The 17,106-nt window shown below is 37.4% G+C and overlaps 1 protein-coding gene across 2 annotated transcripts; it reads left to right on the forward strand.

The window, feature by feature from the left end:
• Positions 1-6,574: 6,574 nt before the first annotated feature.
• LOC136700495 (CD209 antigen-like protein E) lies at positions 6,575-17,031 on the forward strand. Of its 2 annotated transcripts, XM_066675876.1 has the most exons (6): positions 6,575-6,675; positions 12,527-12,622; positions 13,867-13,956; positions 14,779-14,933; positions 15,700-15,812; positions 15,938-17,031. In XM_066675876.1, the coding sequence occupies exons 1-6, from the start codon at positions 6,600-6,602 to the stop codon at positions 16,101-16,103; spliced, it is 696 nt and encodes a 231-aa protein (XP_066531973.1). In that variant the 5' UTR covers positions 6,575-6,599; the 3' UTR covers positions 16,104-17,031. The 2 variants fall into 2 exon arrangements, with proteins under 2 accessions (XP_066531973.1, XP_066531974.1); XM_066675877.1 differs by lacking the exon at positions 12,527-12,622 and having other exon boundaries at positions 6,582-6,675.
• The last annotated feature ends 75 nt before the right edge of the window (positions 17,032-17,106 follow it).

The following is a 17,106-nucleotide window of genomic DNA, read 5'->3' on the forward strand; positions in this document are numbered from 1 at the left end:
TGAGTTAGCAAGTGTGAGAAAGTCTACGAGTACGTCGAATTATTTGAATACTTTCTTTTCTTTTAAGTGTGTTTTTGTTTTATCGCCCATCGAAGTTTGATCTCACGAGTGATCAAAGCAGGTGAAACTTATTCGTGGCCAGAATAAGATATCACCCTTTTAGATTAGTTGATAGCGGATATAGTAGCGTTATAAACCGACTTCTGAGGGCACTACTTCTGGAGAACTGAGCAACGAGGCGACTACTCTGAAGACGCCTTCCCTTCCTCAAGGAATCCAGCCAGGCCCGCGGTTCTCCGTGAAACTCAACCTGTCCGACGCCATTACGCCTGAGGCCGAGAGCTTCTAACTCAACCCGGAAGGAACTCCCTTTAACGGCGCTGTGTGGACGAGAGGCAAAACCCGGAGCATGGAAATCGAACCGTGGGACCCGACAGCTCGGAAGAAAAACGGCGAACGAGTAAGCGAGCTAAATTCTCACATTCTCCAGAAGCTGATGCCTAATTAAGTCTCTTTATAAATTTATACATAATCAAGCCTCAGTTAGCAACATTTTAGTCACAAGTCATAGTGCCTATGTTACACCCTGAAAAAGGGGGTTAAATCAATAAAGATGCTCGGACACAATGCCTCACTCTCAGCAGCTTCATTGAGAATTAATATTGTTGAAAAATATACAGAGGTACAAAACATCAGTATAAAAACTGTAACAATCATCAATGCGCAACATCTTGGTCCTAAGACAATATTCCAAAAATTATATTAGTTACTTTTCCTGCACAGGTAAGTAGCAGTCTTATACAGTGTGCAGTACAATTGTCTGTCCTCTCTTTCAGGTGGACGCAAACATGACATGTATGAGTTTATAAAAATGGCAGACAAACCAATAAACATAAACATCAAACCCACATGTGCTGGAAATAAACATCTATGTGCTCATTGATAAACATTTTCGCATTTATATTATTACAATGTCTCTTTTACAATAGTTTCTCACTACAAACGGAACAAATACATAAACAGAATCTCACCACCGCATGTGCTATACATATTCTGGCGGCAAAGTGCTCTCTGCTAGCCACGGACGAAGCGTACTTAGCTTAGCTAGCCGACTAACAAAAAATACAACATGAAATAAATCTTCCAAACATTTGGTGAACCCGTTTACAACAATCAAAATAACAGCGGTAGCGCATATATGCCCACAGTTCAAGTACATGCTCATTCCATACCTGAAAAAGGGGGTTAAATCAATAAAGATGCTCGGACACAATGCCTCACTCTCAGCAGCTTCATTGAGAATGAGGCTTCGCGACCAAAGCGCCCCCTTCCAGCAGCCGAAGGCATAACCAATCAATCAATCATATCACATCAAAAAAAAAAGGACTCAAGTCGATCACAGATTGAAACATGACATATTCTTATGAGTTCCACTGAGACTTTTCTACATCATTTATGAACTTATTCTTTTTCAATTAATTATTTAATGTTTAACCATGGCTATTTTACTGCCGAATGAGCATTAATTATCAATCCATACAATGATAACAATCAATCTATCACACCTAGCTTATCTTTAAAGTCAAATCGGCTTCCCCTGCGTTGATGCCGTGAGATTACAAGATTATGCTATGTTAATTAAATATCCTCCTTCCTTTTGTTAATAATTATCTTCATTATTTGAAATTACAGTGTGTACAGTCTGTTCATTAAAATCTCTGAAAATCCTGAAGATCTCACTTAGCTTGACTATTAGTTATTCTCAAACTAATTAGTAACGTTTTAATTGCTTAAGCCAATTATAAACTTTAATTGCTATCATTAGTCAAATATCAGTAATTATAAGAGTTTGAATAAGGTCAACGCTATAAACACAATATATAAATATATATTTCAAATATATATTTACATATATATCACGGTGTATGATCAAAAACCCAACATATACTACAAATGTATACTGTTCTGAGCACATTAATGCAACACTAACGCACACTACTCACTCCTTCTGTGGTGGCGCAATCTCTAACAATATCTAACATTGTGCTACAATCACATTTCCCTAACAGCAGTTTAAAAAGGTATGTCTCAGAGAAAGCTTGTGCTTATCTTCACCCTATAAGGTTTGTAGTGTCAGTTGATTGAGGGAGACTGTGTGGGTGTAATTGACAGTGACTAAAGCTTGTGTAGAGCATCTAAATCATACAAACAAATAATTAATATATAACTTGTGTCGTCAAATATGAATATGACTCCAGTAGCAAGTATTAATAACTTAGTCATGTACTACAGTAATCTTCATCACTTTGCTTCAGGATTTTGTTTCTTCACATGCTCGAGTGACTCGCTGGATTGGGCTGAATGATTGGAGACGGAGGGACAGTGGATGTGGGTGAATAACAAGTCCCTTTCTGAGACAGGAGTAACGTAAGAGCCATGTTGAATCACACACTTCATATACAGTTTTTTAACTTTTTATTTTCAAATAAATCTTGAAGATAAATTAACAGTGAAACTGTGGAGATATATATATATATATATATTATACAGTTTACATATGCTTCCATTTGACTCCTAAATGGCAAAAACTTTAGACGCCCAGAGTTTTTTTTTTCACTGTACATTACTTTAGAGACGTCAACTGGGATCCACAGGTGTGGATTTATTTGTAGAAATTTACCAGAAAAGGTTCTAAGTGTTCCAAATGTATTTATTTTGATATTTATTCAAATAGAGGATTACATGTGGTGTCCCATATTATTTTTTTGGGGGTGGCATCAAAATTAGGTTTTTAGTAAAAATGTTTTGTTTTGTTTCATAAATCTGTAATAAAATAAAATTAATCTGTAACTGCGTACTCCACTGATTCTCCCTCAGATGTTCAAACTGACATTACTGATGGTCCAATACTCAGAACCAAAGACTTATTAGGTCTGGGTCAATCATGTTTTATGCTTACACTAAACCGGGTTTGTTTGCACTATTGTTTGCATTGCTTTGTACATCCACTATCTTACCTCCCAATCAGGTTATTGTCTTTAGTCAGTCTCCCATGGTCTCGTGTATGTCTATCAGTGAGCTTGTTTGTATCGTATGTCCTGCACTTGTCTTCTGTTTGTTCACGTTCATATATTTATATACTTAGTTTAGTTGAATTTAGTCTATTTTGTTTGTTAACTGCAACTTGGAGAGGAGACTAACATAATTTCAATCCTTTGTATGTCCTGTACATATAAAGAATTGACAATACAATACCACTTGAACTTGAACTTGGAAGTCATTGAAATCTAATGTTAATTTTAGTTAGAATCAGGCAATAAAATGTAATACTATTAAAATGAAGTTTAAATAAGTATTTATATATTTAAGCAAGCTTTACTCATCTGAAAATGTTTAATTGCATGTGTCATTAATGTAAAATTACACAATTAGGTGATGTCGATCAAGTCTACGAGGAAGTTCAAAAGTAAAGCTACATTAGTCAGTCTTTTTCCTTTTATTCAGCTTCTGAACTTCTGAACTTGTGTTTTGAGGCATATGTGTGAAGTTTGAAAAACTGCACTGTGAAGTACTTTCACTTCTCTATTTGAAGAAAAATGAAGGCGGATCATCCACATTAAGATAAATGAGGTCAGGTACTGATGTTTGCTAATTTGTTCCTTGCTCACATCCCAGAAGTGCTGGATGGTGTGCTATCACTCCAGAGAACACAGTTCCACTGCTCCATAGCCCATTGCTCATAAAATAATTAAACCATATTTAATATTATATATAAATATAACAATATTTATGGCAAACTCTCTTCTCCAAGCAAAATAGGTCAACTCTTTCTAGTTTTAAGAATAATACTTCAGTAAGCCAAGGCAAGTTTATTTATAAAGCACCTTTCATACAGAAGCAATTCAAAGTGCTTTACAGAAAAAGAAACAATTAAATTAAAAGCCAGAATAAAATCATACATTTCCAATAAGACAATTGCATAAAAAGAATAAATTGATAAAAATGATTAAAACAATTTAAAATGACAATAAATGAAAAGAAATAAAATAAATAAAATGCTGTTACAGAAAAGTGCAGAATATTTTAAACTGAGCTGAAAGCCTGCTCAAACAGGATTGTTTTAAGTCTTGATTTAAGAGTGTCTAAAACTGGGGCTCTTCTAATATTCTCCGACAGCTGGTTCCATTTAAAAGCAGCACAGGAGCTAAACGCTGCCTCTCCATGATTAGTTTTCACCTGAGGCCGGACTAACTGACACATTCCTAAAGATCTGAGAGCTCTGCTCGGCTCATATCTCTGTAGCAGATCTGATAAATACACTGGTCCTACCCCATTTAGACATTTATAAACCAGTAATAATACCTTATATTCTATTCTGTGACAGACTGGTATCCAGTGTAAGGATTTGAGGATGGGGGTGATATGTTCTCTTCTTTTGCTCTGAGTGTGAACAGTGACAGCTGCATTTTGAATCAGCTGAAGTTGTTTAATGGTCTTTTGTGGAAGTCCAGCTAAGAGACCATCACAGTTATCAATCAATGCTAGAAATAAAGGCATGGATAAGTTTCTCCAGCTCTGGTTTAGTCAGAAAATCTCTTACTGATGTTCTTAAGACGGTAAAATGCTGATGTAGTAACCGCTTTAACATGAGACTAAAACTGAAATCTAAGTCCATTAATACACCAAAGTTGCGAGCCAGTTCTTTAGATTTGAGGGCCCTCGAGTCCAGATACGCAGCCAATCTTTGTCTCTCAGTGCTATTCCCAAAGAGTATAATCTCAGTTTTATCTTTATTCAGCTGCAGAAAATTGTGTCCCATCCAGTTTGTGATGTGTTCAAGGCACTTGCTTAATGAGTCAACTGGGCCAGAGTCGTTTGTGGACAGGGCCATGTAAATCTGAGTATCATCTGCACAGCTGTGATAGGACAGCCCATAGTCCTGTAGAATCTGGCCAAGAGGAAGCATATATAAATTAAATAAAAGTGAACCAAGAATAGAGCCCTGGGGGACACCACAGGTTACTGGCATGTTCTCTGAAATATTATTTTCTATTCCTACAAAGTAGTTCCTGCCTTCCAGGTAAGAAACTAACCACTTCAGGACTGTTTTTGAGAGTCCAACCCAGTTTGCGAGTCTATCTATAAGAATCTTATTGTCAATGGTATCAAAGGCAGCACTAAGGTCAAGAAGAAATAGAAGAGATACCTTTCCAGCCTCTGTATTTAAGCGGATGTCATTAATTACCTTGATTAGAGCAGTCTCGGTGATGTGATTAGACCGGAACCCACACTGGAATTTGTCTAGGCTACTGTTAATGGACAAGAAACAAGTGATTTGCCTGAAAACTATTTTCTCAATGATTGTGCCAATGAACTGTAAATTAGAAATTGGCCTGTAGTTACTTATCAGAGATGATTCTACATTTTTGTTTTATAGAAGAGGCTTTACAACTGCAGTTTTTAGTGAGCTCGGAAAAAACCCCGACATGAGTGAAGTGTTTACAATGTGGAGTATGTCTGGTGCTATAGTGTGAAACACACTCTTTAAAAATTTGGTTGGTAGTGTGTCAAAACTGCAAGCGGATGATTTGAGATGATTAACTGTGTCAGTTAAAATTTTATTATCAACAGTACTGAACTGACATTTTAACTAAGGAGTTTTTATGAGGTGATGAAGAGGGTACAGACTCATTGTTGGATGTAGATGTACTAATCGCTTGTCTGATATTCTGGATTTTATTGTTAAAAAAGAATGCAAACTCATTACATCTCTCAGTTCATACTAATTCAGGGGCTATTGGTGTGGGTGAGTTAGTAAGTCTGTCGACCACGGTGAAGAGGATTTTGCTGTTGTTAGTGTTATTGTTGATGATGCTAGAGAAATAGGATTGTTGTGTTTTGCATATTGTCGCGTTGTATTCACGTAGCTTATCTTTGTAGATTTCTTTGTGAATATGAAGACTTGTTTTAAGACATCTGCGTTCTGTCTTGCGACACTCCCTCTTTTGGAACAACAGAAGCATTTCTCCATGGTGCTTTCTGTTTGCAAGACATAGCCTTAATTTTAACTGGAGCAATCTCATCCATAACACTGACAATTTTTGTATTAAAACTATTTAGCAGATCATCAACAGAGTTGGATCGTTCAAATGGTGTAGTGCACATTTTACTCATGAAAAGTGTAGCTGCACAGTCCTTTATAATCCTTTTCTTGACACAAACTCTTCTGTCTCTAATGACTGGTGAGGCCCACATATCAAAGAACACACAGTAGTGATCTGACAACGCGACGTCCTCCACAGTCACTGATATGTTGAGACTCTTTGAAATAACAATATCCAGTGTGCGACCATGAAAATGTGTACTCCCTGTAACATGCTGCGAAACGCCAAAAGAGTCAGTAACAATACTGTGTGCATAAATAAAAGCAGTAAATTAATTTTATAAAAATATAGCAAATGTGTCTGAGTGCTTCATGAGGACAATCTGACAGAAGAAATGCCTTGAGTGGCACACTTCCTGTCAGACACTTTATAAATAAGACCGCCTGTTTCCTGATGTGTGTTTCTTTGAGGTGGTGGTGTGGTGGAGACGATTAAATGGAGAACATCTATCAAAATACAAATTTTCAGCTCTCTAAAAATCCCAGAAATGAAGAATGTCCTAGTTCATCAGGTACAGTCTCATTTATTTGCTTATTTCTTGGTTTTGGTTTGAAAAGTCTTTTTAAAGAAAAACAATCTCATCCAGTTATAAGATCACAATTATAAGATGTTTACGTTTAATTATGATCACAGGGGGTTTGAACAATCGGGCCTAAAACTGCCCCATGATGGAATATCAATTGCATGTTTATTATAATATTTTTACTGCTGTTCAAATTGTTATGAAAGCACCCTTTAGTCATTTCCAGCCAAAAAGACACTGAGGAAATTTGGAGTTGGAATAACAAAAGAAATTAATAAACAGAGATACTAAAACTGGAGCTCAAAGTTATTGTAATATTCAGGGACGTTTACTAATAACTGCATGATTTGTTGTCACATGAAAAATAACCCGATTAGCAAAACAACACTTAATTGTTTCATCTTTGATAGAGAGTATATAATGAAATTCCACTGTGTCTTCAGATCAGAATATAGCCGTATGTTCCCCTGTCAATCCTTCAGCTGTGAGAACAGTTATAACTCAGCATTGTGGGTCTGAAAGGATGTGGAGCTGGACAGAAAGTGGACAAAAAATATTTACAATATAGGGTGTTCATTTCCTAAAGGAAAAAACAATGCTTGGAAAATAAAAAATAAATGTGAAATAAAATGTAAAAAATAAAAGATTAGACATTCAGTAAAAATAGCTAAAATTATAAGAAAAATGTGTATTGATAGCTAGAGTTGTAGAGGGATAGATAGATAGATAGATAGAAAGTTGCCTATCTATCTTTTTTCTGTGCTCTCTGCCTGTTAATTTGGTATACCATGTTGGTATACCATTGGTATACCATGCTAAGATGTGGCACAGCCTGTAGTGTCACAGTCACACAGCTCCAGGGACCCGGAGTCCCACTGTGAGTAGTGAGGTGTGTTCTCCCTGTGTCCATGTGGGTTTCCTCTGGGTGCTCTGGTTTTCTTCCACAGTCCAAAAACACACTTTGGTAGGTGGATTGTCCATAAGTGTGACTGTGTGTCTCGCCCTGTGAAGGACTGGCGCCCCCTCCAGGGTGTGTTCCTGCCTTGTGCCCAGTGATTAGGCTCCGAGCCCACTGTGACCCTGAATTGGATTAACACTTACAGACAATGCATAAATGAATGTATGTTTGATTCTCACTCTATGCAAGACTCTGCTCCTGGTTTTCCTAAGAAGGATTTTAATAAGGGATTAAGGTTCCTCAGGTATGTGGATTCCTCAGGTATGTGGAACAAGGCACACTTAAGGATACAACTTAGTGTTATTGTTTGGGAGCTTTCTATATCAAGAGAAATTTCATACAACTGATTCATGAGCATAGCTGACATAGCACAGTGGTGAGTGTGCCTTTAATTTGGGCTGTTTTTCCCCTCAAACTGTGAAGGTAGGAGATTCAACATTTAACATGTCCACTGTCTTCTGCCCCATGAGAAAGAGGATCATTACAGCCTAGGATAAGGTCTGAAGAACTTTTCTAGACATAACCTGGAGGAGCTGTATGTGTGAACACAAATATCTGAATTTGTCTCACCAGCAACTACCTAGCCTACTTAGCCTAGCATTGAGTTGGAGGAGGCTATTTTCGTTCTCACCTGGAGAAGCTTGGAATACTGTGAGGATCATGTGCTTTGACCTCTCCAGGGCATTCAACACCATACAACCTGAACTCCTAAAGGACAAACTGGAACATTCAGGGGTGGACCATCACCTATCTAACTGGGTCCTGGACTACCTCACCAGTCGACCAATGAGGGCACAGGATTGTGTGTCCGATAAGTTAGTCTGCAGCACAGGGGCACCGCAAATAATAATCTTGGCACTCTTCACAATGTACACTGCAAACTTTATGTATAAATTACAAAACTGCCACCTACATATATTCCCTGATGACTCTGTGATCATTGGCCTCATCACAAAGGAGGATGACATAGAGTACAGAAAGCTGATTCAGGACTTTGTGGACTGGTGTCTGCAGAGCCACCTCCAGATCAATGTGGGGAAGACAAAGGAACTGATGGTGGATTTCCGCAGGCGTACACACTCCCCTTCACCAGTGAACATCCAGGGAACAGATGGTGACCTCTTATGGGTGTTCACCTGAACAATAAACCGGACTGGACAGATAACACTAATGCACTTTACAGAAAAGGACAGAGTAGACTCTACCTGCTCAAGAGGCTGAGGTCATTCAGAGTGCAGTGACCACTCTTGGGGACCTTTTTTGATGCAGTAGTAGTTTCTGTTCTGATACTATGCAAAACTGCTTTGTGACAACCTCAGTTGTAAAAAGCACTATTTAAACACATTTTGATTGATTTTGATTGACTGAGTAGTGGCATCAGCCATCTTTTATGGAGTGGTCTGCTGGGGCACTCACAACAGTATCTCCGCCACAGACAGGAGAAGACTGGACAAACTCATTCTGAGGACCCACTCTGTCCTATAAATCCTCCTAGACCCAGTGCAGGTGGTGTGAGAAATGAGGATGTTGACCACGTTAACATCCATGCTGGAGAACGACTCTCACCACATGCATGAGGCTCTGAAAGCAATGGGTAGTTCCTTCAGTAACTGGCTGCTTCACCCAAGTGTGTGAAGGAAAGTTATCGCGGATCCTTCCTTCCTGCTGCTGTTAGACTTTACAACCAACACTGCTCCCAGTAAACCACTCACATCTATCTACACCGACACTTTACTTACACTAAGAATACAGAATGTAAATGGATTTGGATGATTTATAATATGAAATATTTAATACAATACTGTGATATTTTATACAATAGTAACATGTAATATTTCAATCAACCAATGCTCATGTACAATTGTTATATTATTTTAGTTGAAAATAGTTCATTCATTCATTCATTCATTATCTGTAACCCTTATCCAGTTCAGGGTCACGGTGGGTCCATTACCTACCTGGAATCATTGGGCAAAGTAAAAACAATGGTTTTCTCACGCCAATCTATGTATTTCACACATTTATCTCCCTCTGAATAATACAAGGAAATACTAACATTTTATGTGTATTGTTGTGATTACATTGTTTTACTCAATACTTCTACACCACGGATATAAATATAATTCCATAGTGTTAATATAATTTAACTAACAGACACCACAGATTAACAATTTGTGCAAATGTGGCGTTATGATCACGCTCACCACGCAATGCAGTGGGCTCAGCTGCTCTAGAGGAGAATAAGATTTGTGACTCCGCCACACTGGAAATTTCACCCAAGTAATACCTACCCTTAAATAGAGCTACTTTAAGTTTAAATTCCCCACTAAAGCCCTCCCAACTAAATGGAAGTACAACAGAAAGATGAATCAAAAATCAGTACTGATATATTATACACTTTAAATCACATAAAATAGCTAATACAATTATTTGTTACAAGGTTATAAAATACAAGACAAGAAGATTTCACCGATCACCTACATTGTATTAGTAACTTATAATCCAGTGCATATACAATTCCATCTCAGTACATTCATACTAAAAGAAAAGTGTTGATATCAAACCTCTGCAATACACAGCACGCCACAAACCCATGGACGATAGCAGGGCATTCTCTGAGTGCAGGAGCCTCACCAAAAAAGCCACGCTGTACACTTCCCCATGCATCTGTGTGAGCCAAACCCCACTGCCAACTACAACAAAGCAGTGATCCATACAACTGTGCATTTATACACGTCATACACCTTCCACTCTCCATGCTGCATTCACTACAGAGTCACCACCCTATGCTACATTCACTTGTGATCCCACTACACAAAGATATCAGGTATTATAAAATGGTTTGAAGGTTGTACATTGAGAAATATGTTACATTAAATAACAGGCGCTTGGTAAAATTTTGGTCAAACCACAGAGGACAGTGTTCATTAATCATAACATTTTATAACAATTAAAACATTTTAGTAAAACAAACTATATTTAAATAAAAGACATAATTTACTACTTTCTCGAGGTTGTGTGCATAGTCTGCTGTGGGGGCATTGCACTATGACACCAACTGAAGCTTCACTTTAAATACAAAGACACAAGAATTGCAGTGGCCATTTAACCACAGTTTACATCACATACACCTATACACCTCTTCCTGTTCTGCACTTTTAAAAAAGGTTGATTGGTGTGTGAAACCTTCTAAAATCTTGTCATTTCAAATAGACATCAGTACTATAAGATTTATAAACTTTATAGATCTACTAAATATTTCCCGAGATCTATTAATGTAGTAGTTATCTATTAAGCTACTCCAAATCTACTATAAGATTCAGTTTATTAGAATATTAGAGAAGGCTTGGCCCTGCTCTGTATAAATAGGAGACGCTGACATTTCCTGAGGGTTTGTTTGAGGTGGTGATGGTGTGTGCTGACGCTGATTAAATGAAGCCCATCTATGGAAATATAGATGATACTAATCTCTCCAAAACATCCAGAAATGAAGGATGGGGTGTTTTATCTGGAAGAGGCAATTATAATAATTTATTCCTTCATAATTTAAAAGCATCTAATTATTTTTTATTGCAAATTTCCTGTTGTTTTGAATATGTCTATATCCACCATGTACTGCTACTTTCAACCATGTTTCAGTCAGTCAGTGTTAAAATACTGGTCACCTACATAAGCCTTTCCTAACAAGAGACTTGAACCTACATCAGCATCTAAGGCTTAATTCATCCAACAAACAAACTCATCAAAGCTATGACAATATGTATTTTCCATTTATGGAAAGTCAAGAGTAAACAGGATTCAAAGGACTTTACTGAAAAATTTCTTGGTTTCTATGGGTATTTATTTTCTGGGAGCTGCTTTGATAGAATATTCTCCTGCTGCATTTACTGTTATAGCACCTTTGTGGCTCTATATGGTTGTTTTTATATGCTCCTTAAACAAAAGAAACATTTCAGTACATTTTATTATTATTAATGTTTATATTAATAATGATTTGATGTTAAGTACAGTACGTTTAAAATCCAGTTCACTCCTCTGCTGATGCAGCAATATCCTGAAATCCCCCCAGCATGCAATGAACCTTGGGATATCTCGACTGGTGAAGGATAGTTCTGTAACAGCCTTTATTTCTCAGGAAAAGAAGGATGCATTTGTCGGCCGCATATGAACTAGCCTTTGAAATGAATCACGCTGATGTGACGTAATAAACCTACAAATGTGTCCATCGAAGGATGCAGCCCCTGAATTGAGAAGCAGCTTGTGTTTCTCTCATGGTTTGTGTTTTGAAGTCTCTCTTTAAAAGGAACTATGGCCCCCTACTGCACAGGGGTAGTAATGCACCTGTTTGCGTGTTTGTCTGTACAGGGATATTCAAAAACAGAGCGGTACTGTATATCTCTGTATATCTCAGTTTTTTATAATAAAGAGATCCATGAGCTGCGCTGTAGTGTTAATTTTCTCCTTGAGATACTAATACAAAAATCATCAAAATTACACAGAGATATTATAATAAAGTAAAAACAATGGTTTTCTCACCCCAGTCTATGTTTTTCACACATTTATCTCCCTCTGAATAATACAAGGAAATACTAACATTTTAAATTGATTGTTGTGATTACATTGTTTTAGTCAATAATACTACACCACTGATATAAATATAATTCCATAGTGTTAATCTTACATTGATAATTTTATTTTACATTTAAGTATCCATTATTAAAGGCTCCAGTTATTGAGTTACAATGCAATTATTCACAGCAAAGTTTGAAATTAATTAGATTTGCTGATTGGCTCTCAGAAACCTTAATGCTGTAGTCATGCTTTCTTGTTTTGCTTGCTGTACATTTTCACCTATGGTGATAACCGTGTGTTTTCTCTCAGATTCTGGTGACCACACCGTGTGGAAGCGTGTCCTGGTCGCTCTCTCTCTCCTTCTGCTCTGTGCTTTAGGGGGTCTCTGTGTTTTGGGAGCCTTGTGTGAGTATTGCTCAGCTTCAGAGGACTTCCATATGGCCTAAACACCCATTTACTCCAACATTTCTTCTAAAATAAATGGTGTGAATAGAAAGTTATTCCCACCTGTGCTGCATTAAAGTAGAATGATTCTGTGAGAGGTTCATGGCTTCCACTGGAGCATGAATTGTGTTAAAAGTCATGAAAGGAGGGCTCTGGAATTTGATACAGTGCAAAAGTTTATTTTTGGGTACTTTCTGTCAAATTATCTGTGCTCAGCGCTTACAGGTACAAGAAGGTCAATGGTGCGTGTAGAAACCAAAGTGAAAGTGCAAGAGTGAGACTCGCTTACAGCAAGTTAGTAATCCCATTTTACCAATCAAATGCATTCACACCTCCCGAGTGGGATAAGTGGGTTGCTTGCCCTATACATTTTTTATATTGGAAAACTATATGTTCGTGCTTTCTGTTTTTCTCTCTTTTTGAGCTGTTTAATGGACCATAAATTTGTTCTTGCACTACATCAAATTACATCACTGACCTACTTATACATAGCTAGAAGCAATAAGCACATAAGCTAAACAAAAATAAATCCTTGCCTCTAACTTTAGAGCCTTTCATTTTTTTTTTACAGAATTGTCTTTTAGGATCCTTAAATATCCTTTTGTCTCTTTAAAGGTTGCTCACAAATTGTGTTGGAATTATCAGAGATGCTTCAGTTAATGTTCTTTTGCAAAGCAGTCAATCAAAGAATATAATTATTTTTATCTTTATATTTATCTATATATCTTTATATTTATCTTTATATATATCTATTATATTTATATTTACATATTTATCTTTTCATTTTTATTTGATCTTTATTTGATTTTATTGATTCGATCTGCCTCACTGACTATGGTCTCTGTGGTTCGTAATTGTTGTCTAATGATAAACTGTTACGTTATATTTTAAAATTAATTGCTCTGAAATTTGAAGTTCAGAATTTGTATTTAAATCTGTATGTTCCTCCATCCACTGGTAGCGCTGTTTTATTCATTCCAACACAGATACATTCAAATTCTCTGCAAAGAACTGCTATGAAAACAGTAGTGTTTTCTGTCTGTGATACAATTACACAAACAACTTTGCAGTTAAATCTTCAGGTTAAGATTAGAGTTAGGATTAGGTTTATGATTAAGATTATATACACTTTCACAGCACTGTAAATCCTATGTGTATTCCTCATTATGTGACATTTCCTCTGGTGTTTTCTATTTATTGAACAGACTGGAATAAAAGGGTTGCTTTTGAAGCACTAAGTGAGGATTATTCTAGAGCTCAAGAACAACTCTCAGTGCAGCAAAACAGCTTGAACGGTACGACTGAAGAGTTCCTCTTGTGGTTTTGAACTTTCATTGGTTTGGGTATAAAATACACATGACTTGTTACAAATTAGCAATGAATATCACACATTTAAATTGTAATAGACATTGTTCAACAAAATTACAACCTTGTTCATCATCATCAAATAAAATTCCAGTGTAATGCAACATAACAACAACAACAATAATAACAATATACTTGCTGAATATAAAAATTCTGATGACTGGTTAAGACTGATGTTATAAAGAGTTCATGTAATTCTATACACACTAGACTATGGATTACTGAAGCAACATACAAACAAAATTTTCCCACACACATTTTAGTAGAGAGTTGTTTAAAGCGGCAAACTGTAATACTGGGAGCAAGTGTTTACAATGGGTACTGCACTCAACATTCAAAACACTGGAGAGGGTCATCTGCCCCCCTTTGGTTTGGCCATATAGCTATAAGCTAATATAGCCACAGATGGCTATTTTCTCTGACGGGTTGCTGGGCAAACCCTCCGTGATCTGGTAGGTGTTCAGTGATTAGGGAGGAGATCAGAGTAGAGTTGCTCCTTCACGTTTAGAAGATCCAGTTGGGGAGGTTCAGGCGTCTGAAAGATGCCTCCTGGACACCAACTGGATGGAGGCCCTGTGGTAAACCCAGGACACACCGAAGGGATTATATCTCCTGGCTGGCCTGGGAATGCCTGGGGATCCCGCAGGAGGAGATGCCTGGGCTTTTTTGCTTGCCTTGTTCTCCCTGAAATACACGAAGTGGAAAAATGATGAGATGATGAAGATATTTTTTTAATCTGTTTTCCACATTAGGAAATAGGACATGTTCCCTCTGTGAAGAAAGATGGATGTTTTTTGGTTTTAAGTGCTACTACTTCTCCACTGATAAACTGAACTGGACGATGAGTCGGGATTACTGCACTGGGAAAGGAGGACATCTGGTTACAGTCACCAGCAAAGAGGAACAGGTGAGTCAGCAAATTTTCTATTGTGCTTTTTCATATTTTTCTATTCTCAATTATAAATGTATACTGTTCTGAGCACATTAATGCAACACTAACGCACACTACTCACTCCTTCTGTGGTGGTGCAATCTCTAACAATATCTAACATTGTGCTACAATCACATTTCCCTAACAGCAGTTTATAAAGGTATGTCTCAGAGGAAGCTTGTGCTTGTCTTCACCCTGTAAGGTTTGTAGTGTCAGTTGATTGAGGGAGACTTTGTGTAGAGCATCTAAATCATACAAACAAATAATTAATATATAACTTCCATCCATCCATCCATTATCTGTAACCGCTTGTCTAATTTAGGGTCGCGGGGGGTCCAGAGCCTACCTGGAATCATCGGGCGCAAGGCGGGAATACACCCTGAAGGGGATGCCAGTCCTTCACAGGGCAACACAGACACACACACATTCACACCTACGGACACTTTCAAGTCGCCAATCCACCTGCAACGTATGTTTTTGGACTGTGGGAGGAAACCGGAGCACCCGGAGGAAACCCACGCAGACACAGGGAGAACACACCAACTCCTCACAGACAGTCACCCGGAGCTGGAATCGAACCCACAACCTCCAGGCCCCTGGAGCTGTGTGACTGCGACACTACCTGCTGCGCCACCGTGCCGCCCTAATATATAACTTGTGTCGTCAAATATGAATATGACGCCAGTAGCAAGTATTAATAACTTAGTCATGTACTACAGTCATCTCCAACACTCTGCTTCAGGATTTTGTTTCTTCACATGCTCAAGTGACTCGCTGGATTGGGCTGAATGATTTGGAGACGGAGGGACAGTGGATGTGGGTGAATAACAAGTCCCTTTCTGAGACAGGAGTAAAGTAAGAGCCATGTTCAATCACACACTTCATATACAGTTTTTAACTTTTTATTTTCAAATAAATCTTGAAGATAACTTAACAGTGAAACTGTGGAGAAATATATTCGGTTTTTCCTTTTCCTGCAGATTCTGGTTTAAGCGAGAGAGTGACTCTGATGGTGAACCTGATAACTGGAAAGAGATGGATTTTTCAGGAGAAAACTGTGGAGCCCTGGGACACGAAAGTGGATATATAGACAAATGGTTTGATGATTCTTGCCAAAACCTGAAAGAATACATCTGTGAAAAGTAAAAAGCTTGTTTTTTCATAAGGAAATATGCGCTTGAGTTTATTGTAACTGATGTAGTTGTAAACAACGTAATAAAGCAATTTTTACTTTTTTACAGGTTAATAGTCTCTAGCTATTTTTCAGAATTTCTCGTCTTAAGTTACATGGCCAAATTTGAATGATTATTACTTTCTAAATACTTGGAATAAATGAAAATATTTGGGTTTTTATGTAAAAGGACACTGTAAAGAAGAAAAATAAGTGGTTTTTGACCCTAATAAAGTTTACATATGCTTCCATTTGACTCCTAAAAGGCAAAAACTTTAGACGCCCAGAGTTTTTTTTTTCACCGTACATTACTTTAGAGACGTCAACTGGGATCCACAGGTGTGGATTTATTTGTAGAAATTTACCAGAAAAGGTTCTAAGTGTTCCAAATGTATTTATTTTGATATTTATTCAAATAGAGGATTACATGTGGTGTCCCATATTATTTTTTGGGGGTGGCATCAAAATTAGGTTTTTAGTAAAAATGTTTTGTTTTGTTTCATAAATCTGTAATAAAATAAAATTAATCTGTAACTGCGTACTCCACTGATTCTCCCTCAGATGTTCAAACTAACATTACTGATGGTCCAATACTCCAAGACTTATTAGGTCTGGGTCTATCATGTTTTATGCCTACACTAAACCGGGTTTGTTTGCACTATTGTTTGCATTGCCTTGTACATCCACTATCCTACGTCCCAATCAGGTTATTGTCTTTAGTCAGTCTCCCATTGTCTCGTGTATGTCTATCAGTGAGCATTTTTGTATCGTATGTCCTGCACTTGTCTTCTGTTTGTTCACTTTCGTATATTTATGTACTTAGTTTAGTTGAATTTAGTCTATTTTGTTTATTTTAACTGCAACTTGGAGAGGAGAGTAACGTAATTTCAATCCTTTGTATGTCCTGTACCAGTGGTGAATGCTCTAAGACTGCAAGGGAAGCTCAGCTTCCCCTAAAATGTAAAAAAATAAGTGATC

The sequence above is a fragment of the Hoplias malabaricus genome, chromosome 6, assembly GCF_029633855.1.
Source record: "Hoplias malabaricus isolate fHopMal1 chromosome 6, fHopMal1.hap1, whole genome shotgun sequence".
In the NCBI taxonomy this organism is placed as follows: domain Eukaryota; kingdom Metazoa; phylum Chordata; class Actinopteri; order Characiformes; family Erythrinidae; genus Hoplias; species Hoplias malabaricus.